This window comes from Cajanus cajan, chromosome 2, assembly GCF_000230855.2.
Source record: "Cajanus cajan strain Asha chromosome 2, NIPB_CcT2T_4, whole genome shotgun sequence".
In the NCBI taxonomy this organism is placed as follows: domain Eukaryota; kingdom Viridiplantae; phylum Streptophyta; class Magnoliopsida; order Fabales; family Fabaceae; genus Cajanus; species Cajanus cajan.
This window is the reverse complement of record NC_138518.1, coordinates 28,339,564-28,364,896: the sequence shown is the minus strand read 5'-3', so window position 1 is coordinate 28,364,896 and position 25,333 is coordinate 28,339,564. Positions and strand designations below refer to the sequence as shown.

At 33.0% G+C, this 25,333-nt stretch overlaps 1 protein-coding gene and 1 long non-coding RNA gene across 4 annotated transcripts; both read left to right on the top strand.

Annotated features, from left to right (window-relative positions):
* The first annotated feature begins 13,950 nt into the window (after positions 1-13,950).
* Positions 13,951-16,161, top strand: LOC145954215 (uncharacterized). 3 transcript variants are annotated; one of them, XR_014431391.1, is made up of 3 exons: positions 13,951-14,402; positions 14,901-14,959; positions 15,317-16,161. It is a non-coding gene; the product is annotated as an uncharacterized LOC145954215 (long non-coding RNA). The 3 variants fall into 3 exon arrangements; XR_014431390.1 differs by having other exon boundaries at positions 13,951-14,437; XR_014431389.1 differs by lacking the exon at positions 13,951-14,402 and having other exon boundaries at positions 14,444-14,959.
* A 429-nt stretch (positions 16,162-16,590) lies between these two features.
* Positions 16,591-21,927, top strand: LOC145954859 (uncharacterized). The gene is made up of 7 exons (XM_083069546.1): positions 16,591-16,749; positions 16,791-16,937; positions 17,378-17,497; positions 17,806-17,868; positions 17,981-18,079; positions 18,362-18,430; positions 20,986-21,927. The coding sequence occupies exons 1-7, from the start codon at positions 16,591-16,593 to the stop codon at positions 21,004-21,006; spliced, it is 678 nt and encodes a 225-aa protein (XP_082925672.1). The 3' UTR covers positions 21,007-21,927.
* Positions 21,928-25,333: the final 3,406 nt, after the last annotated feature.

Sequence of the window (25,333 nt, the reverse complement as noted above, 5' to 3'; positions counted from 1 at the left end):
AAATAAAAGAAAAAAACTATGTGGGGGTCAGACTGATAGGTGCGGGTCACAATCGAATTGTCATGCATGACGCATTGACGCGGTACACCCTCCGTAAAAGGTCAATCTTTGGTATGGATTTTCAATGATTCTTGTTTTGTTGTGGTTGCAAAGTTGGAAAATTTGAATGGGAACCTTGACAAGTCCATGCCGGTGTGAATATTTTTTCATTTTTCAATACACCGACACACTGTCTCCTGTAGAATAGAGTCTCATTGTCCGGAAGATTTCACTTGTAATGTGAATTTGCACCAAATAATTTAATGGTTTTACTCTATCATGAGTTTCCAAGTTTCCAAGTTGTCTCACGATTGCTAACTAACTGAGGAAATTAAGAGTTAGCACACGGGACAGTGATTTGTATAATTTAGTTGGATGATATCTACTATGATTGGCTAATCAGGTAGATCAGGGAAAAATACCACATTTGGATTACCTACAGTGCAACATCATACAAACATAACATGATATACAAGACATTAAATTATAGTATATTACTCCATTAATAAAATTTTAGCTTTTTCTAAAAATACAATAAAATTATAGTGTATGATTATTAATAATATTCTTTTGCAACCAAGACAATATTTCTCAGATAGATTTGGGTGTCTTTGGTCTCATCCACTGATCGAAGACAAATCCGATTTGACAAGAAATTAGCTAGTGTGTAATAAGCTTTTTTACGTATTCTTTCCAATACTTTTTAATTTATAATTAGACGCACTGATTTGACTGGATTAATCATGAATATATTATTAGTCAGTTCAATCAAATCACAAAACTACTCTGCCTAACTAGAATAAGATTTGGGGATTTTTTAATACCAATTTTAGGTTTTTAATTAACAAATATTTAACAAAACATATAAAAAATAAGTAGTTTTAATTAATTTTTATTACATATAATAGGTACTAATTAAATAAAAAAGTTCTATGGAAATAATTTGTATATAATAATGAGCAGTGTTGAATTCACAAAAATTAATAGCACTTACTTTTTTTTTTATGGAATTAATAAAAAATAATTTGTATATAAAACTTCATATACTATTAGTTGAAATTTATAAATTTTATAGGTTCTACTATTAAATTATTAAATTATGAGAGACTTATTAAATAAAATATAAAATTGGAGAACATATCATTATCAATCCTTACAATTTTTTTTTTAATCTTTTACATCGTATTTGGTTTAAGAAAAATGAGATGGAAGTTGAGGATTTTATAAGAGTTTTTTTGCTTTGTTCAATTCTAAGAGGGGAAGAGTAAGGGAGGGAAATGAAGGATAATTTTAGCTTCCCTTTGCACCCTAAAATTTTTTCTTATTCTCTCCGTTCCTTTAAAACAAATAAACTCTTAATATGTTAGTTATGGTCTCCCCTTTTTTTTAATTTGATATTTTTACACAAAGATTAAAAATACTAACAAATATATCATTTTTTTAATAAATTATTAAAATAATCTCATTTTCTCAATAAATGAATTACTTTTAATCGTGGTAGTTCAAAAATATGATAGGGAAAATTAAAAAAAAAGTTACATTGAAAATAAAAACACTAATTATTTTTTAGAATTTTTAAAATTTTGAAATTTGTGTTATTTTGAGACTAAAGGAGTAGTTGTTAAGAAAATCAAATAATATGAATAAAATATGCATAAAATATTGAAAGTACAATGTAAATTTTGATGAATCATTTGGAATAGGTTATTTGATTATTTTATAATTATAACCAAGATTTTCTCTAATATATTTTTTAAAAATTTTATCTACTAATTAAAATATATTGAAAATAAGTTTTTTTTATAGGTTTTCTTATAAATCATAATATAAACTTATTAAATGTGAAGTGAAATTAACTAAAATTTGTGATTTTTAATATCTATATATACAATGAAGGGGATATCATAGTTTGTAACTACTTTATGGTCGACCATTATGTCCCTCAAATATTATTTTTTCTTTAAAATAACTTCACATATATTCTTTGAATAACCTTCTACAACCATATAATATTTCGTTTGTATAACTATTAAAAGCATGAAGTGTCTCGATCTCTCTAGTAGTAGATAATCTTAGAAAGTGGTACTAACACTCATTTTATTATTATTATTTATTTTGCAACATGCCTATTTTTTTTATTTATTGATAATCAAAAAATTTCATTGAAGAGGTACAGAATGTGCAAGAGTAAATGATCTGAAAGTAAAATGAATGAATAAAACAAGAATCCCTACTTTTGTAGTCTATCTTCATAGGAAAAAAAATGCAAGATAATACAAAAACAATATAAACAAAAGAGATAGTCCACACTAAAAGGGGTAGGAATGAGACTATGCAAAGTTAACACTTGCTCTCTTTGGTTGGAGCTCCAAAATGATGAATACAATTTCTATAACCAATTAATTTTCTCCCATTAACTTGAATGAATTGTGTAGCAAGCCTTATAACAAATTTGAAACTATTGCACCATAATGTGTGTTATACACCATAATTTCCAACACCAAAGTCTAGTCCATGCAATTGAAAAAAAAAAAATTTCAACCCAGCAAACCATGTTCCATCTAGCAATGAACTAGCATAACAACTAAAGTAGTCATTACGATTTGCTTTCTGTCATGACAAAGTTGTCATTTTCTTAACCATTCTATTGGATTTACACATCAATTGAAATATGTTCTACTTGGAAATTTGTCATCTTTACTAATGAAACAACCATATGACATAATTTTTATTTGAGCTTGTAGTGCAATAGAATCAAAAGTAGCTCCTTGAAATGTAAACTTATTTCTCAACAACCATAAGACCCATACCACTACGTGTCAAATAATGTGAGTTACTCTCTAGTATTATTTTCCTTGGAGACAAAGGTTGTGGTGTAGATAGTGTTGATACCCATCATTATGTAAAATCCCAACACAGTCCAACCATAAGTAGACAACAAGCCATATCTTATATGATAGAGGCCAATTAAATAATAAATAATTATAGTCTTCATGATAAGAAAAAAAACACAAGAAGTGCCTTGCAGATCTGAGATAATACCATGGTGTTGTAGCTAAATTCTAGCAAGAAAATGGTCTTGTAAAAGTATCAAAGTAAAAGCTATAATTTTTGAAGGGATGGAGCATATCCATAGACGATTATACACATAACCAACAACATCATTGACACTTGTAGGAATTTGTTGAGATTGTAAGAGGTTATAGGAATATTTGATAGTAAATGTTTTTGAAATGTCCTCTAACCATACCATGTCTTTAGTACTTCATCATCCAGTTCTTCTGGAGCTAATAGTTTCTACAATTCATTGGCCAATTCTTGCTCCCATACAAATAATAGTCCTCTCCAATTCCACCTCCAAGACCATGAGTGTTGAAGTCTCACACCCATACCAGCAACAATTGTTTCTTTATCCATTGACACTTGATATAATAGGGGAAAGGTCCCTTTCAGGTGAATCCCCCCAACCTAATAATCATTCCCAAAGCTGGTTTCACTACCATTTCTAACTTTTCTGTGAATTGAATTGGAAAACCATAATTAATAAGCACTCAATCCAGTGTCAATCTTATTAACGTCATGCCACCACCAAGATATGTGTCTAGGAATAAATGTGACTTGAATGGGGGGCTTGTTAAAATGACCATATCTAAAGGATATAATCAAGGGGTGGGTATGCGGACCGGTCCGGCCCGTTTAAGGCCCGGTCCGCGAAGTCCGCATTTTTAACGGGCCAGATAAATCCGGTCCGCGAAATAAATGGACTTAAATCTTCAAGTCCGTATCCGGCCCGTGAAGCCCGCGGATAAACGGATAAGTCCGCGAACCCAATTAAATCTAAATTGTTTAAATGAATATTGACTCATATTTTAAATTTCTTTTCCTTTATTTAACCTATGAAAACATGAGGAAAAAAAATACATATAAAATGATATAAATATACTTCTAATAATAACATCAAACATTGTAAATAATAAATCAAAGTCTTAAATAACAAAGTTTACACATTCTAGATTTCTAATATAAATATTTAAGTCTCAATGCCTTTAAAATTTAAAGTCCAAGCATACCAAATATTAACCAAATATTAAAGCCTTACTACCTTAAAACTTTAAAAGTCTTAATACACAACCAAACAAATATAAAACATTTGTAAGTCCAAGTACATCAAAGTCTAAATATCTTGAAACATCAAAGTCTTAATTAATATCTTAAAAACAAACATAAAATATTTGTAAGTCCAATTACATCTATCAAATATAATCAAGCATCTTCAATAATAAAATTTGAGTCCACATTTAAACGGGTAATCCGCGGGCTCGCGGATTAAATCCGCAAAATCCGCGGACTAAACGGGCCGGACCTAAAAAGTCCGTATGATTATACGGATTAAAAACAATGGGCCCGTTATCTGTGAAGTCCGCAGACTTACGGACCGGTCCGCAGACTCAAGTCCATATACCCACCCCTAATAATCATACCATATGGCATCTTTCTCCACCAAACAATGCCATTTCCATTTAGACAAGATATTAATATTGAAAACCTCAAGGTTTTTGACTTCAAGGCCTCTTTTATTCTTTGGCCAGCACAATTTATCCCAACTGACTTAGTTTATCTATTTTTTTATTGATCACACTTTATCCACACAAAAATTTCTTTGAATAACTATTATTTTATTTTAATATTTTCTTGGGGTATTTGTAGAATAATTGAAAGTACAGTGGCAAGCTAGATAAAATAATGTTAATTAAAGTGATTTTGCCACCCAAAGATAAAACTCTTTTATTTTCTAGAGAGCTAGTTTTTTACACATAATTTTCACCTTAGATTCCCAAGTACTACAACTCCTTGGGTTGGCACCGACTGGCACTCTTAGAAATTTAAAGGGAGACTTCCATAATTGCAATGCAAAAACGTGGCGACAATGCTAAAAAAATTGCTCCAAGTTAATTCCATACAAATTTCTCTTGGAGAAATTCACCCTTAATCTTGTCAACAATTTAAAACCATGTAAGATAACCTTGATACACCACAAGTTATCGCATGAGGCCTCACATAATAGGATAGTATCATATTATTTGTATCTGTCTGAATGTATACTCGTAGTCTTCTAGGGTGTAAGAGGGCCGAACATGAGCTTCAGGTGGATTCTTCAGAGGGGGGAGGTACCTGCAAAAGGCACTCCGACGCTCAAGTCAAGACAAACACGAATCTCTAGGGTAATAATTGAACAGTGACATACCTCGTTACGTGTGACCTATTTATAATACCTAACATGGGCCTGAGCATAGTGAGCTTTTTTTGACACTTACCAAATTAGGTAATACAATGTTAATCAGCGGGTTACGCCTTAATCATGTTTCGTCTCTTATTAATCGGGATCGCTGTTCTAATTACTCTAATGACTTTCAGCCGGGCCGATACAGGATGTGGCCGAGACGTTGTGTTCGGCATCTTGCCGAGCCGATATGAGGCAGATGTGGATCTCAATCCTGTGCCGAGCCGGAATGACATCTGGCTTGCATCAATATCTGATAGGACATGACGTGCCGGTCCACGTGGCCGACCCACGTGGCCGGCGGGATCCTTCCGGTACAGAAAGAAAGAGAAAAGACATATACTAAAACTGTCATGTGTAAAAAATAACAAGTTTTGCCTTACATATGTAAAATTAATAAAAGAAATAAAAGCTTATCATCAATATATGATACATTGGTTAATGTAGGGCAAGTTATGATGCTGTATTTTGTGAAACACTACAAAAGGAAAAAAAATAGTTTGATTGATGGTCATGTCGCAAAACTCATTGTTTCACATATATTTTAAGTAAAGTTGTTTCCCCACATGATTAAAGGTTCCCCAACTTTTCATTTCTCCATTCATCCCACTTTATTTGACAATTTTAATAGGTAAGTTAAGAAATATAATTAATATATTTGATTTTATAAAATAAATTATGTAACATTTTAATATATCTTTAAACCTTTTAAATTCTCGCCAGTAATTCTAAACTATCACCAATAATTAAAGAATGTATTAATAATGATTAATAGTATTATAAGAATAACTATTTATTATTATATTGAAATTGTAAAATGAAAATTAAATTGAAACAAACAAGAATTACTAATACATTAAACAAAATGGAACGGAGATATTAATATATTATTTTACCTCCTTGATTACTCCATTTACCTTCCTCCCTCCTTATTTACTCATTCCATCATTTTTCATTTTCACTTTGTACCTCTTTATACCTCTTGTAGTTATAGAAAGGTTGGGTACCTCATTTTCTTCGATGATGAGATGCCATGAAATCCTTTTCTCTTTTGATATAGTTGTTAGCACCAATGATGAAGAAAAGTTTATGAAGACTTAATTTTAGCCTATCGTTAAGTATCTTTTTCTTTCTATGTTTCTAATTGCAATAGAGGTGTTTCTCTTTTAGACTTAGATAGGTTATGTGGGTCCTTGAAACAAAGAACACAGTTATCTATCATGTTTAAAACTTAAATAAGAAAAGTGATAAGATGTTTTATTAAGCTAAAAGTGAGGGTAATGAAAGTTAAAAAAATGTTTTCTTAATAAACATGAGTTTTGGGAAAAATAAAATAATCGATTATAATTGTGTTTAATTGATTAAAGTAGTTCAAACTTGATTTTTAAAAATCATGTTTTCCTATTTTAATTAATTACAACATAGATTAATCTATTACAAGAAAACTTTTTTGTTTGTGAAAAACATAACTTCTTATTTTAATTGATTATAGAGGTTTTTAATTGACTGAAAAACACTCATTTATGTTTATTAAATCTAAGGTGTTCATGTTTTAATCGATTACAAATTTATTTTAATTGATTAAATGAACTTAGAGTTATAAGCTAGGTTTTGGAAAAATGAATTAATTGGATATAATTTTATTTAATTGGATTAATCTAACTATATGGAAAACACCTCTTCATGTTTTAATCAATTATAGGAAAGATTTGAAAATAATTATGGAGTTATTATGATGGTTGAATTAATTAACTACAAATTAGTTTAATTGATTAAAGTTGTTACAAATAAGATTGTTATGAATGTCATCTTACATTCTTTTTGTAAAACTAGTTAAGAAACATTTCTAAAAGTTTTCAAGATTAGAGAGAGAGAAAGACGAAGAGAAAGAGATGGAGATTTGACAACTTCACTATAGATCATAAATTACCTTAGAGCTTTTCATGGTTTTTGTAAAAGTCAAGGTAGAAAGGCTACACATTAAGGTGCTATTTTTTTTCCTTTCACCTTTAGGTTGAAGGTACTGATTTAATTGTTGGAGAATGGGCTTATATGAGGTTCTAGCAAAAAAATGGATTAGGTTTTCAATTAAGTAAGATATAAGAACTTGCTATGTAAGACTTCTTGAATTTTAGTGAAAACATTTTGGTGGGTTGTTGAGGTCTGGATGATGAAACTAGGTTAAAAGTGATTGGTGTAACACCTTAACTAGCTCCATTTGTGCTCCCTATCTTATTTCATTGTTGAATCAAAGCTTCAAATTTCAAAATAATGGTGAAGGTGTAGTGATGGATGTGTCACTTCTTATAGAAGATAAGAAAGAAAAGTGTTGAACTTGTCATAAGGAGGAATTCCTTGATAAAAGTTCTTAAGGAGAGATTTTTCCAAGGAAGAGAACTAACACTTTTGGAAGAGAGAAAAATCAATGGTATATCTCATGTATTCATCAAAAGTTATGAGCTACTACAAGGAAAAGGCTATATAAACGAGTTAGTAGCTTGTGGTACAAGATAACGTTACTTAGGTTAAGATAATCTAAATTAGGTTAACTTGAACTCAAACTACTAACCCTAAACTAACCTATTTAATTTTGGCTAACCAAGGTTTACATGTCACTATCTTAGATCTAGAATGACCAACAAGAATTCACTATGTGGCACTGCAAGAAAAATGTGACTCATGTCACCATTGTATACACTACTAGAAATACACTATTTTACATCACCATATCTACATCGGTTTCAATAAAAACGATGTAAAATAAAATTATGGTGGTATTTTTGTAATTAAATGAAAAATATAAGTATATTTACATCGGTTTTACATAGAAATGATGTAAATATCAAATATTCTAAATCGGTTTACAAAAAAATCGATGTAGAAATGATGCGCACTACAGGAGGAACACATATCTCTTTTCAAACCCTCGAAGAACATCGTAGTACCCAAACCCTCGTGAGGGATGAAAATCCCTTTCCTTGTGCTCTCCTCAACAATCATTTTGCTACCTAGGAAGCCAACGGAACAATCCCTTTTCTCGCTCTCTCCCCGACGATTATCGTGCTACCCAGGAATCACATCATTCTCCTTGCGCTCTCCACGGTGAAACTCAATCAAAGGCAAACTTAGGTTTTGCTGGTGAAGCCCTATGTTTCAATTGTTGTTTTTCGACGTGAGTCTCTAAGGCCCTTTTTCTCTTCTCCTATCAAATCCTTTCTCTGTTTTCAAACCAAAAGGCATATTCTACATCATTAGCTCAAGTTAGTTGTTAAAAGTTTTAGTCCTTTTATTTTTAAGTAACATGTTATAAAACTTGATTCCAGGGTTACCATGTGTATTTTATTATTTTTTTTTATCTTAAAAATGATTATAACAAAAGTCACATTATTTTTACAATTTTTTACATTGGTGACATTACAAAGTATGAAGTCTTATTACTTTCTAATTGAACTCGTTTCACTGATGAAGGTTGCAACCATATTTTTTAGTTGCATATGAATTGTACTTATAAAGGATTTATTGATTTTAATCCAACCCAAGCCATTCTATTTGGTTGAAGTTTCCCACAATATTGAGAAGTTATGGAGTGGTTCAAGGAAGTGATGATGGAATAACACTAAGCCAAGAAGACCAAAAGGTGATATATTGAAAGAGGCAAGAGAAATGGGTTAGTGTTGAAAAACCATAGGAGGAGTAAGCCTACTTTTGGGCCTTAGCTCCTAAGTTTTTATAGCATTTATTTTTATTCCTATTTTTGCCCTTGTCTTTAATTTCCTATTTTACCCTTGTATTTTGGGGTATCTTAGTCATAGGATTTATTTTCTTTTGTATTTCCCATTTTACCCTTGTATTATGGGGTGCTTTAGATCATAGGTTTTTAATTTTGGGCTAAGGTATTTAATTAGGGAGCTAGACGTATTTTTGGTGGTGTTTGGACATGTTTTTGGACTTAGAAAGACTTAGGCCCAAGTGGAGGGCAAAGGTTGCATGGTCTTATCATGCACCTAGATATAGCCTTACTAAACCCAAAGATTCCATCCTTGGCCACCAAGTTGCATCTAGGGTTAATTTGGGTTTCATTTGGTGTGCATTTGGAACCCTAAATGCAACCCTAGATGCCTCTCACTCCTATAAATACCCTAGGCAGCACACCTTGTAAATACTTTGGATATTGAATATAAAGAGAGTCTTTTGTGCCTTTATATCTTTCCTTAGTCACCCTTGGCTAATTCGGCCACCTCCCTCCCATCTCCACCTTGAGAGAAACAACCCTAGAAGTGGCCTTCATCATCAATGAAGTGAGCCAACTGATGGAAGAGCATGGGCTAAAGGCCCAACCACTAGAGCTATGTCCAGGAGATTACAGGAAGACTTGTTTGCTTCAGAGCTTAGTGGGCCCAACGGGCTTGGTGGGCCTAGGGTGCTTCTCACATGGACATTACTTGAATAAACACCATGTTTAATTGTATTTTCTTAGTATAGGAATTCACTTTAATGTTGGTCTTGTATTTTGACCATAGATTAGGGTTTAAGTGTCTTGGGCTTAATTTTGGGCTTCTTGGGTTTTGGGCTTTTGATACCCAATATTGGGCTCATTCTTCTCCTTGTAATTTTTCCTATTCATTGTATTCATTATACCATTGTATTTTGGTCATTAGTTTAGGGTTAAAGGAGGATTAGTAGTTCATTTGAATTAGGACAAAATTAGGTTAAATTTAGGATGTATTTAAGTTGCATTTAGGTCACACTTTTGGCACCACCTTGGCTGCACAAGTGTGACACCGAAATGCAACCCTAAATACATACTAAATTCAATCTAATGTGCATTTAGCTCCACATGACCGGTTATGCACATGTGACACAAGGTTTGAATTCAAATTTGAATTTGAATTCAAATCTTGGCGCCAACGTGTGACCTATCATGTGGCGCCAAGTGTCTCCTCCTATTTTCGGTGCCTTATATGTTCCCTCCTAACACATTTTGTATTCACTTTGAACCTTATATGAAATTTTAGAGCCTAAGTGCCGAGTTTCCTTTCAAAGTCACCTTGAGAATTCACCTCAAAAACCCTAGGAAGTTCATCTTCTTCCTTCTCTTTGAAGTGAGTCTTCCATTGATCATTGAGCTTGGATGCTTCCATCCAAGGCTTGAGCCTTCATTCAACCGTGTTCCTTCTACATTCAAGTTCCATTCCATTCGGTTTGTGTCTCCATTGAAGAGGATCCGAGCTAGGTGAAGAATAGGAGAAGAACTTCATTCACTTTTCACTACTAGAAAAATTAATATTTGTGACGAATTTTGTGACGGAAAAAATAGCATCGCTAATAGTGACGGATTTTGTGAGGGAATTTTAAGTTTTGTGACGGACTAGAATTTATTGACTTTTGTGACGGATTTTGTGACGGAATATATTCCGTCTCTAAAAATCCGTCACAAATTCCGTCACTGAAAAAAAAAAAATTTGTGACGAAAAAATTTTCGTCTCTAAAAATCCGTCACAAATTTCATCGCTAAATAAAAAAAAAATTTTGTGACGGAATGAACTTCGTCTCTAAAAAATCCGTCACAAATTTCGTCACTAAAATGAAACAATTTAGTGACGGATTTTTCCCTCTCAAAATTCCGTCACAAATAGGTTAAAATATTTTGTGAAAAATTTGTGACAAATTGTTTCCTCTCAAAATATTAAATTTTATTTATGAAACTTTTATATTTAAGAATTATGCATAATTAAAGAAAATATGTTAAATTTTTTTTAAGAAAATAATAAAATTAAAAATATTTTATTTCATTAAAGGACTAAAAAAATTATGAAATTCATTTAATTAAATAAAAAATTGTCAATTTTGAACATAAGAAACTAAGACATTCATTAAAAATATTTAAAAAAAAACTTGTGAAATTAAAAAAAAAAATATATTAATTTAATTTTGGCTTAATTACATTTTTGATCCCTCAAGTATTGTAATTGTGCAATTTTGATCCCTAAGATTTTAATTGGATAATTTTAGTCCCTAAAGGATTGTAATTGTGCAATTTTAGTCGTTTAATTTTTAATTGAACAATTATAGTCCCTCAAAAATCATAATTGTGCAATTTGAATCTCTCCCATTAAAAATTTAATAATTTTAAAATTTTAATATATATATATATAATAATAATAATAATTTAAAATTATACAATTATTTGCTTATTTAAGTTAACATATACTATAATTTTTATTAATGTAACAAATGATATATATTTATTATTACTAAATAAATAAAATTTATATATTATTAATAATTTAATATTGCTAATAAATTAATATCAATAATATTTTTAGTATATTTATAGATAAATTGATAATTTGATAAATATAACTTAGTATATATTAATATACTTTTACAAAAATATAAATATAGTAGATAAGATATGTATATTTATATTTTTGTAAAAGTATATTAATATATAATAAGTTATATTTATCAAATTATTAGTTTATGTATAAATATACTAATAATATTATTGATATTAATTTATGAATAATATTATAAAAATATAATATATATATATATATATATTTTATGTATTTATTAATAATAAATATATATCATTTGTGTGACACCCTCTACCCCACATACCATAACACAAATAACAAAAATTGAATAACATAATATTTTTCATAATTGAAATACCAAACATGTTTAATTCAAATCAAAACTCATGTATTTGTGGAATTAAATAGATATTCATACATGTCATGCAACAAGGAATACAACAGAACAATCAAAAAGCAAAATATAAACTTGCATAGTTTGTTTGTTTCTCTCAGGGTTCTCTTAAGAACCTACATAGTATTCTAATCCATACAATAAACATCTTACTCATATAATTGTCTCTTACAATTGCATTCTCTTATGGTGTGTTTGGATGAAGAATTTTACAAATTCAAGGAATTTTAAATTCTTGGTATTTGAATTACTTTGATATCAATTTCTATCATTCTTAAAATATTTTGTTTGGATAATTAAGTCAATTCAAATATCTCAAATTTTAAATTATTAGGTTAGATATGATAATTTGATTCCATCATGATAAAATTAATTTTAAAAATATATTTATATGTTGAGATTTTTAAAATAAATTTTATAAAAATAAATATTAGCTAATTTTTAAATATTTAATAATTTTAAAAATTAATATAAGATAATATTTACTAGAAAATCTTGTTTTTAATTTTAATGTGTGCAAAATATTTTCATATGACAAAGAAAAAGTTTCCAAGACAATAAATTTCAAACAAATAGTCAATTTATCTGCTAGAATTGAGGATTTAGACAATTTTATAATTTGTCACACAATCTATTATATTTTTCATTTATTTCATTCATTGTCAATATAAATTTAATTATAACATTATTTCCAATTAAATTATTTTTATTTTCATTATTTTTTTCTTAAATTGTTATATGCATTATAATTTGTCACATACTATATTATATATTTTCATTTATAGTAAAAAATATGAATTTAAATTTTAACAAAAATATTCTTTTTTAGAATTTGTTTGACCTTTCTAGATTTGTTTTGATTTCAATTTCAATGTTTACTTAAATGAGTGATGAGTATCCTCGATTTCCATATTTCTTTTAGAATTAGGCTATAAATATAACAAAAAATTTAGAATTAGATTGATTTTTTGGATTTTATCTTCTGAATTTATTTATCTTGATTTCATTTTCAATTTTTATATAATCGGGTGATAAATATGAATAAAAAATTATATATAGTTAGCTTTAATTTTTCTAAATTTATGTGTTGTTATATATATATATTAATTTCTTTTTTTTTATATTTTAAATTTCACAATGAAGATAAAAACATATTTAACAATTAGTTTGATCTCTTGACTTGATTATGTGAATTTAATTTATTTAATTGAATGATCAATATTAAAATATTTTAAGAACTAACTCTAATCTTTTCAAATCACTCGGTTGTTATTTGAGAATAATAATCAATACTACCAGAGAGTTGTTATATGGTATACTTAAGAGTGATTTTTTTTTAAAATCTGTTGATCTAGATTGTGTTTGAGAGAAGGCATTTAAGTAGCTTATTAAGTTATTTTAACTAGTTTACAAGCTAATTCGATTAAATAAGCTTGTTTAGTATGGGTGTTTATAATTTATTTTTATAAATTAATTGAAATAACTCAGTTTGTAAGTCTTTTTTTTATTCTTTTTACTTTTTTATCCTTATTATTTTTTTGAAATTATTTTTATTCTTTTTAATTTAAAAACTACTTTATCTTTCCTGTCATTTTCTCATCCTCGTTATAAGAATTATTTCTTGACATTTTATAATTATCAATTATCCTACAAAAAACTTCCAATTCAATTAGCTAGTTCACAAACTTATAATTTTTCAGTTCTTAACTAATAAGTTTTCAGTTCTTAACTAATAATTTTTCAGTTCTTAACTAATAAGTTCTTAACTTATAATTTAAAAACTTCCTGTCATTTGAATTATGGGCGTAATTGCAAAACTAATCAAATTTCTGTTTCTAGACAGTTTGACCTTCGCTCGGTTTTTTGGCTCTATCTAGAGCTACAGGACTCCGAATTGAGCAATCTTGGTGGTGTTGGAAAGTTAAGACAAAAAGCTGTGCATCTCCTAATTCGAAGCCTAAGATGGTCAAAATGGAGCCCGAAAATGACCCACGGAATCTGGAAACGTTTTGGGCCTTGTTTTGCAATGTTCAAATCAGTTTGGGCCCAATTTGACCCAAGCCTTCTAGAAGGGCAAAAGGGTAATTTAAGAAACCCTAAAAGAGGGGAGAAGGGAGCCCTCTTCAACGAAAATAATTTCCCTCGCGCGCGCCCCTAAGCTGAAACCCTAAAAAGTCTCGCGCGCCCCTGGGATAAGCTCATGACCTTCCGCGGGCACCACATCCGGCCTTACGTGGTGGGAGACTAGTGCTTCCCGCTTCTACTGCAAGAAGGTTCTCCAATCCTACACTGAAGTCTCCGACATCGACGCCATCATCGAGCAATCCAACGAACCCCTCCCCGCCGCCTCCACCACCCTCATAAGCCTGTCAGTCTTTCTCCTCTTCCTTCCGCCAATGCTCTGTAACGTTTCTCATCTTGTTTCATTTGTTTAGTGCTGGAACACATGTATCTTTTAAGGGTGTTTGGGTGGAACACGTTTCTTTGCACTAAATTTATCATGAGATAAAAATTATGCTATTGGCTTCTTTTTGCTCTTTTTCTGCTTCTGCCCAGCACTGTTTCGATGGAATGGAATGCCATCTCCAATGTGTAGAGAGATTGGGACACCTTGTTTTATTCATTATTCTTTTTATATTTATTTTCCTTTTTTTAATGCTTTGGATGATACCTTTCCTCCTTTGTTGTACTTTCCTTTTCCCCCCTCATTAATAGTTTCTTTTGTTTAAAAATAATTATTTACCAAAAAAATAGTATGCCTCGATAAGTGCATGGTCTTGCTGTGATAGATATTCTGGAATTTAAATTTGTTTTTACTTTTCGTGTTTGCATTTTGAATTTCTTTTAAGATAGCCATCTTCTGCAGGAATGTCCTTATGAAAGAATCACAAGAGGTGCAATTACAACAAAGGTCAATTGAAGAAGGTTTTCCTTTGATTTAATATTACAGTGATTATTTTTTAGCCTATAATTATACTCTATCTAGTTTAACATAGAATCATGTACTGGCGGATCTTGTACGGGCATATTTTTGTGATATCTATTATCTAAGTTGATAGAAAAATGTTAAATTGCTATTATGTTCTTGATTAATTTTTTTATTATAATATGCAACTCACTACCAAACATTAAGTTAATTTTTAATGAAAAGAGAATAGACAAAGAAAATGGGGGAAAGTGCCTTGTTTAGCATGTATTTCAAATCAAATAGTCATACATATCCGTTGTTGTTCTCTGTGGATATAAGGTACTGATATTTTGGGTTTGGGTCATCTTTTGCAGAACCTCATCCAAGAATTGTCAAATCTCCAGTATTTTTGAAGTCATGCTCAAAGACTATTGTCCTTGTTTGTACATTCCTTACCTTCAAACTCTTGAAGTAAAATCTTTGTTTCAATAGTGATCATTTTCATCCATGGGTGTCCAAGTGACCTGGTTTGCTTTAACCATTTCAGCTGATGATTTTGTGAAGCAGGCATTAGTCAACTGAGATACTTCAATTCATTATTCATCACCATAGAGTAAATAAATAATTTGATCAAATGAAATTCTGTCATTATGATGAGTTCGAATAATGGAAATGATCAAATAATATTGATGAAATAAGAGAATAACAGGAAATAGAAAGCAAAATTTGATAGAAGAATATCTATCAGCCCAAGCCTAATGGCCTCCCACACCAGAGAAGATTCTCGGTGATCTCACTTTCTCCACATAACAAAAAATAATATCCCCCCACTCACCCTCACCTCCCTTATTCCTTATAACCAACTCAATACATGTCATTTACTCCCTTTTCTGCCAGCTCAGCCCCCCTATTCTGTTTTTTACGTCTCATATAATAAACATGCAAAACCTTGGGTCCATTTTCCACATTTTCGTATCAGGTGGCCCAAGTCTCCCTCTTGATTCCTATCACATTATGTGTTCTTTTAGATATTGTAAAGCTATTTTCACAAAAAAAAAAAAGATATTGTAAAGCTGGTTGGCATGGCTAAATGTTATATTCCGTGTATGGTTAGATATTTTATGCAAAATAAATCATTAGATGCATGATTCCAGCTAGAATTCATTAAAATAGTTTGACTGTGTGTGGCCTTCATCTCACCCCCCCCCCCCCCGCCCCCTCCCCTTTTTTCCTCTTTAGGTGGCCAGTGCAGGATATGGCTTGTACCACACTGTTGCAGCTGATATTTTTGAAACTGTAAGGTCCAGGAATGGATTAACAGTTGCCATAGTTTTGAAGCCATTTAGATTTGAAGGGCTTAGACGACAAGATGAGGTATCTTTGATGCTTTGATTTATATACTTTGTTATTGTAATGATGTAAGAAATCACAACTACAAAACAATAATCTTTCATGTTTTTTAAACATTTCCACTTGCAATATGATAAATATTTATGTGGGTTTAACATCTTATCAATTATGATTACTTAGGAAAATTCCATTGAAGGTTATTGGCTATCTTAATTTTTTTAACTTTATGATTGCCTAAGATTCCTTGACTAATGTTAATGTGTTGCTATTAAATCATTTTTTAGATCATTTAGTCTGTATGAGATGTTTATCTGGTGCCATAAATTCTCAGGTGAAAGTCTTGATGCAGAAACTTAAGGAGAACACCAATTTACTTATTGGTGAGTTATGCTTCATATGCTTGCTTGTTAAAAATATTACTGACAAACTTCTTATCTGGCTCATTGGTCCAGGAATGGTTATTGTTGTCTTTTAACTGAAGGAAATGAATTTGTGTAGGTTGTAGAGACCGCATTGGCTTTGCAAGAAGCAGGGTGCTTTGCTGTTGTTCTGGAATGTGTGCCTGCACCTGTTGCTGACGCAGCAACAGTAGCCCTTCAAATTCCTACTATTGGAATTGGGGCTGGACCATTTTGCAGTGGACAGGTCAGTTGGCCTGATTGCTCTTTTGGCTAAAGGATGAGTGCAGCCTACATTGGTGGCAGTGGCACCAATTTTGTATAGCTAAATATGCATGATCATTGTTTTATTTGTTTCATCAAATTGTTGTTTTGGACTTTCTGTTTCGTGATTAATTGTTTCTCTTGAATGATATTGCCACTTTCATATGTATGCGTGTAGAAATTATTGAGTTTTGAGAATATTTTAAGATTGATCTTGAGTCTCTTTAGTCTTTACTGCTTATAGCAAGGGATGGAATTCTAATGTGGTTACCCCTTAGTCATTATTCAGATAATTGAACAAAGCATTGCTTGTGAGTTTCAATTCTACTTTACACTTGTTCTTCTGGTGAAGAGACGAAAGAAATCTTTTCTAGGTAAAGCTTAAAGCAGAAGATTTCTAATTTAGTTTCATTGTTCGTGCAGGTTCTGGTTTACCATGATCTGCTTGGTATGCTTCAACACCCCCACCATGCAAAGGTATTTGTAGCATACCTTAACCTTGTTCTTCTTTCAAACATCATAGGATTCATTGCTAATTTTAAGGTGACGTATCTTTTTCAGGTTACTCTAAAATTCTATGTTAGTCTGACTACATTCCCTCAAGCTTTTTTGATAAAGTTTGGCATCATATTGTCATCAATATGGTGCTTTTTGGTCTTGCTATTTAATTTTTTTAGATATCTGATTTACCATTAAAAATATTAATGAGCAATAGTTACAATTCCACAATGATAAATCAGGAGTTAATAACAAGCTTGCTTTGGTTCCCCCTGTCAAGCTCTTTTGCTTGTGGAATTGTTATTGACATTAGGTTAAATATAAACATTGATTTATTAGTCGCTTCTCTTCAGAGAGTAGCAGATGAGAGGACAGCTAAAGCCACAGAACTTGAGCAGAAGGTGGCACTTCTTGAGGTACATGAATAAATAGTTAACGTTTTTTCCTTTTTGAATGTGAAGGCTGATTAGTGATTACTATTCTGAAAGAAAAATCTGCTAAAATGTTTTTGGTAACATCTATTATCAGGTTGAATGTGCAACTTTAAATCAAGAACTACAAGACATGGAAGCCCGTGTGCGCCGGGAACAAAAAAAGTCACCAGAAGAGGCAAATCAAGTAAAACAGGTATTTAAACAGATTATTGAGAAGAAAGTAGGCCATTTTTTTAACTTTATTAGGTTTCCTTATATTTCATACTGTCTACAAATTTTATCGATAAGTGTATAGCATATTTAGAGTCAATGTCGTTTGTTGTTTATTGCCACCAATTCAAAGCACTTTCGATTTTCTGTATAAATATAACTAGAGCACATATTTTGATTATTTTCTATCTTTTATGCATATTAAATGTCACTGTTTAGAAGTAGACCGTTCCCATTATTGATACGTTTGGTTTCTCTGTTTCAGGCTGAAATGCAAAAAATGAGAGTTGAAATGGCTGCCATGAAGAGGGATGCTGAGCATTACTCACGTCAGGTAATAATTATGTGTTCCTTTAATATTCTCTTGAATAAAATTTAAATTCACCAGTTGGATATAGAAATAAATAAAACCTCCGTGTTTCTTTGTGGGCAAAACTTAGACTTAATGGTCATACTGCTGCATTTCCAGTGAAATTTTCAAGTAACGTCCTCGTGTACTGCATCATTTTCTGTAGTTTTTATCATATAAGCTGTCTTGTTTCTAATTTTGGGGTTAAATAACAGTAAAAACACTTGGTAAAACCATTTCTTTGCCTAAATGTGTGCCTTGTGGATTTTGATCTCTAAATGATGAAAAGTATCATGGCTATGGATATACTCCAATGAAGCTTTATTGTCATAGTTACACTGATAGAGGTCATTCATTATTTTTCATGTGTTGTTTTGCCGATTAAGCACATCATTAATCTTGGGAACTCCTCTTGATGTCTGTATTGTTCTTTTATCTTTATTTTAAATGATATCATGCATTTTCATAAAAAAGACTTGATATTTTTGTTTTGATTGATATTGTTTCAATAATAGTCTCTGGTAATCGATTACAATAAATGGGTAATCGATTACCAGAGAACCTTTTATATAAATAACTTTCGAACATATGATTTCCATTGTCTGGTAATCGATTACATGTATAGGTAATCGATTACCAGAGTTTTAAAACAATAGTTTTCTCAAATTCAGTAATCAAACAGTTAGCGAGGGATTCATCCCAGTTAGTGACGGATAAAATCCGTCGCAAATAGCGAGGGATTTAATCCCTCTCAAATAGCGAGGGATTTAATCCTTCTCAAATAGCGAGGGATTTTACATACCTCTCAATCCCTCTCAAATTGCGAGGGATTTAATCCCTCACAAATTGCGACAGATTTTTATTAATTTCTAAACATTTATTGTTACAAATTTGTGACGGAAATTATATTGTTTGTGACGCCTTAATTCCGTCACTAATTGTGACGGAGAAAATAATCTGTCACTAAATATTTTGTGACGCCAAATTTTGTGACGGAATCATTTCTGTCACAAATTTCGTCACTAACTTATTTGTGACGGATTTTATGAAGTTTAGTGACGGATTTTTTCCCTCTCTAATTTTAATTTTTCTAGTAGTGTTTCCTACCTTCTCCATCAATTTTGGTATCAGAGCAAGGTTTCTTCAAGGAGATAAGTTCTTCAAGTTTTTGTGTCCGTGTTTGTGTCTTGTGTTCTTGTATTTGTCTTGTTTGAGTTTTCAATTTTCGGATCTATATTGTAGATGTTCTTGTGTTCATAGATCCATTGTTGATTGTTTTTGAATTTCTTCTTCAATCAACTTGTTTAGGACTTATTAGCTTGTGCTTATTTTTGAATTTTCTTTGAGTCTCTCCATTCTTGTATGTGTCCGTGATTAGACTTCATGCATTTGCATTAGATTTTTGGTTTTTAATCTTGTTTTGTCTTAGAGTTTGTGTGTAGTCCTTATATGTCACAAAATTCCTTGAATAGCATGTTGATCTAATTTTTGTTTTGAGTTCATTGTTCATTAATTTTTGCTCTCGGTCATTGTTCATATGTGCCTACCTATATGTGCTTTTTCTTTTACCTTATTGTGTTCATAATTTGCTATTAGTCCTAGCAAGTTTCTTTAGAGTTAGGTTTCCATTGTGTTCTTAAGTTTTCAAATCACTTTCCATTAAAAAATCTTATAAAAATTGTTGACTCAAAATTTCAAGTGCTTAATTCTACTTCTAGTGCACTCTTTCTTGTGGATTCAATTTTAAAAAAAATTAGAGGCTGAAAACAGAGTTAAAACAGAGCCTAAAACAAAAGAAAAGTCTTAAATTTCAAAAGAAAAGTGTGCAAAAAGAATTCAATACAAAAACCTAAGACTAGTGCACTAGTTTCTCATTTTCACTTGAATTTTGACCTAATTTTTGGCTAACTTGTAGTCTCGGTTTCTATAGCTTGGAATCATAAAAAAATTTGAAACAAAAGACATTTACCTTCTCTGGAACCTTAAATTGAATATAGAAAAAGAAAGAATAAAAAAAAAATAGAGAAAACAATTTAAAAGGAAAAAAGCCGAGAGGTGTACAAGCTGAAAAATCACTTGATTCCTTGTTATTGTTTTGACTACTACTTGTGCTATACTTATCCAATTGCTTTCAAATTTTTTTTGTTTTGTTCATCTACTCTAGTACCTATCTAGGAACATTCCTAACTGAGTGCTAGCTTTATTTTGGAGTCTTAATTTTCAGTTTTACTTGTTGAACTTCTTTGTGTCTTGTCATATACACCTATTACTCTTTACTTTTGGTATAAGCTTTCCAAATTGTGCTTTATTGCTTGTCTAGTTTTCTTTCATTATTTTCCCTGTGCTAGAAGTGGCCTCAAATCCTTGCTCAAGGATCAAGCATTTCTCAACAAAGAGTAGGAAAAGTTTGGACACTAAGACCACAAAATTTGACCTAATTTAGTGACCTAGCTTTTTCTAAACTTCCTTCACTTGAGTGACCATTCCTTTCACCTTGTGAGGCAGCCACCATTAACCTCTTTTGTTGTGATTCTTTGCAGGTTCAGGAGCATCAAATTTGAAGGATTAGTGGCGGATTAAGACACTTAAACAAGTGTTAGAAAAGTTGAAAAAAAAAAAACCGTCACTAATTGGTCACAAAGCCGCCAATATTTGCTTTCTAGTTTAGTTTAATTTTTGTCAATTCTCTTGTATTTTTTTAAACCAATTTGTAAAGCTTGGAGCTGTAGACCCCTAAAATTGTCCGGGTCGGAAATAAAGCTTGAAGACTCTCGAAGACTGAAGGAAGATCAGCCAGAAGGACTTCTAGAAGGCCCAAGGAGGGTTCTCTATAGGTCTAGAGGTCTTAGGATAGCTAAAATAAGAAAAGTGGGAGGAATGAAGCCCAATACGGCCTCCCAGAGGTTCAGTACGGCCGTATTGAACATTTTGAACTTCAATACGGCCGCACTGAACTCAATACGGCCGTATTGAAGTTTCTGGACTTCAATACGGCTGCATTGAATTCAATACGGCTGCACTGAACTTCAATACGGTCGCACTGAACTTCAATACGGCCGTATTGAGGTTTTTTGAACTTCAATACGGCCGTATTGAATTCAATACGGCCGTATTAGTTCAAAATTTCAATGTTGACCGTATTGACCCTCATAAACCGTATTGAGCCTCTTCCCTATAAATATGACGTCAATGGGACGTCATTTGACACTTTTCCAGACAGTTTTGACTCCCTTCTTGAGTATTCTGGGGTTTTTGAGCAGTGTTCTGCCCTAGAAATCTCTCTGGGAGTCGATCCGACGAAGTTCTGGAATTCCGAGCATTTAGCTTGGAGATTCGAACTTAGTCGAAGGGAAATCCTCCGGATTTCCATAGTCAAAAATTATTTTTAGGAAGGAGTGAGCGGGCTTGTAGAGCGAGGGAACGCCAAAAAGCTTCCCAGTTTTACTTGAATATAAAAGCACGCTTCAAAGGTTTCTTCTTAAGACCTTCCTTTTACTGCTTTCTGTGTGCATATTTAAACTGTCATCATGTAGATAGTTAATTTATAATTACTTAGAATAAATAGGGGTAATTTAGTAATTTCGCACTATTATTTTTAAATAATCTGTCATAGGGAACCCGAAAGGGGCGCTGTGGGGTGCTAACACCTTCCCCACGCGTAACCGACTCCCTTACCCGACTCTGGTTGTAATGGCCGAAGTCGATTTTTGAATCGATTGCCTTAAACTTCTTTTTCCAATGTTTTGAGTAAAACATTGGTGGCGACTCCATGAACCCTTCCTTTTTATGAAAACCGCTAATCCATGGAGGGTCCCGCTTGGGATTAACATGGATTGGTGAGCCTTTTAATAAAATTGCTCGTTTGACAAGGTCTCAGTTTGAGAATAAGTCATTCTAGCAATCCATATTTTTAAACAAATAAAAGAGTCCAACCATCCTTCGCGAATGCCGAAAGCCCGTTTCGGGCCGGTGGCGACAGATGGCGACTCCACTGGGGAAGCCTCGAGAGTCAGTCCCATTTAGTGACAGATTATTTTTAACAAATAATAGTTAAAATTACTTTATTACCCCTTGCTTGTATGATAACATGTTTATCTATTTGGCTTTAATAATTGTTGTATGTTTAATTTTCCGCAATTGTTTGAAATAAAAACTGCACACAAACCTTTGCACACAACAGTTCCCTCTATACCCGGGGGCATGAGTGGTAAGCCATAGGGAGTGGATGTTAGTACGGCCGGTTGTCGAATGGGTCTATAGGTGCCCGTAGACCGTTGTCGGAAAGCATCACTCAAGGTGATAACCATGAACTCGAGTCCGACAGTGCGTTGGAGCTTTCCATCGGCTTACGACGAGAGGAATTGGGTCCCTATAATGGGGGCACCTTGGGGGCCTCAGACCGGTGAGAACAGTTAGAACCACCTTGAATATGTACCTTTCTGCAGGAAACCCCTACCTCGTGATTCGCTCGTGACTGTTCGTGGATGAGTGAATTGTTTGTGTAAATGCTTATGTGCAATTGTTTGTGCATTAATAAATAACCTCGTGATAAGGTCTAAAGAATAATCCCCATGCATGAAAATGTCATGACATGAGAGGAAAAACCAATGTGTGAAAATATAATAAAAGTAAGGAGCATAGGCATCATTATCAATAATACCTCATGCATCCTCATCAATTATTCATTTTAGGATCACCAATACCCTCTCGATGTGAGTAAAAGGGACCCATGACTATTGAGATTCTCCGTTGGGGAGAGATCATAGGCTAGGGAGGGTGATAAACCTTCATCTTAAAAAGGCAGCGCCTTAAAGATGGAGTCTTATCAAGCTCACATCGAGAGCGTATTCATACCATGAATAAACTAATTAGAATAAAACATTCATTTTAGAAAGTGGCTGGTCATCTCTCTGTCCTCACACGCGCGCAGAAAATCAAGAAGATGGAAGCGCTGGAGGACCAAAATAAGAAGCTTACAGCCGAGCTCTCACAGCTCAAAGAACAAATGGCGCAAATGATGGAACTCATGCGTCACCATAATGTACATGGGTCTCACCACAGTGACCATGAGTCCCATCATCATGAGGAGGAGGAACATGAGGAAGAACCTCCACGAGCTGTACCCCTTGGGGCGGGGATCATGATTAAAGAGCCCGAGGTTTCAAAGGAACAATTCCATGCTCTTGAGGATCGGCTAAGGGTTATGGAGGGGCATGATTTTGACATCAAAGATGCCGCCGACATGTGCTTGGTGAGGGACATCCAATTCCCTCCCAAATTTAAAGTGCCAGATTTCCCAAAATATGTGGGATCGACTTGCCCTAAGAGTCATCTCACCATGTACTGTCGCAAAATGGCTGCATATGCCACAAATGAAAAGCTCTTGATCCATTGCTTCCAAGAGAGCTTAGCCGATACTGCGCTCAATTGGTATATGCAGCTAGATGGAAATCTAGTACACACATGGAGGCAGTTGGCCGACGCCTTTCTCAAGCACTACAAATACAACATCAACCTAACACCCGATAGGTCAGATCTTCAAGCCTTGAGTAAAAAGAATGATGAATCTTTCAAGGCGTACGCCCAACGATGGAGGGAGTTGGCGGCACAGATAGAGCCCCCGCTGTCGGATAAGGAGACGGTGTCCTTATTCATCAACTCGTTGACTGGTCCCTATTACGATAAAATGATAGGGAACACAACGACACTCTTCTCGGACATCATCACCATTGGGGAGAGAGTGGAACAAGGACTCAAAAGTGGGAAGCTGGCTAAGCCTTCCCAATCATATGAAGCTAAGAAGACCTTCGGGAAGAAGAAAGAGGGAGGAGTCAATGCTATAATCATACCCTCGGCTACTTTCACTTCGAAGTCGGGAAGATCGCAATTCACCCCTGTGAAGAAGTTTGATAAACTTCCGACCACTTATAGCGATCTCCTGCCGAAGCTAGTAGAAGCCAAACTTCTAGCTCATGTTCCACCAAGGAAGATCGACCCACCTTACCCCGATTGGTACAAGCCACAAGACAAATGTTTATACCATTCGGGGGCACCAGGGCATTCAACAGAGAAATGCCTAGCTTTTAAATACAAGGTCCAAAACCTTATTGATGCCGGGTGGGTCACCTTCGATTTGACAGCGCCCGACGTGAGCAAGAATCCTCTGCCAAAGCAGGAGTAGAGAGAAGAACAAGCCACGATAGGGCCCCTTCATTTTTCTCTTTTAGGGACTCATGATCAGTACCCGAGATCATGAGAACCTTTTCATGTAAATAAGGGTTTTTCTACAGTTTTAATACATATCAATAAAGAGGCATTTTTACTCTCTTTTTTGTTCTTTTTTCTCTTTCCTCATTAACATTAATAATTCTAAACCTAAACAGAACCAATAAAATAATTATGTCTGTAATTGTTCGCTCTGACCGGGATCCGAAAAGTTGAGGATAAATGGGTTGAGTTGGACAGTGATGAGGAGACCATTTCTCCGGATCTGCAAAGATTGCTAGATCAAGAAGCTCGTCAAGAGAAATTGGAGACCGTGAATTTGGGGTAGGGCCGAGAGATAAAAGAGGTCAACATTGGGACCCATATCAGTGATGAAATAAGAACACATGTTTCCGCTATGATTATAATAAAATCATTCTTCATTGCTTCTTTTCTTGCTTATAATAAAATTCTAAACCACATTATTTTTAACCCTGTTTGAATAAACATGAATGAGGTTAAAATCATCTTAATAATAATAAACCCGCATCATTCTTTAAGTGGAAGTGTGTGTGACAACTTGGAGCACCTTCCCTTGGCCTCGACAAGTGCCATCATGGATAAAAATAAATCCTTTAAAATAAAAGAAGCTCGGAAGAAAACTCAAAAAGGGGACTGCGCAAA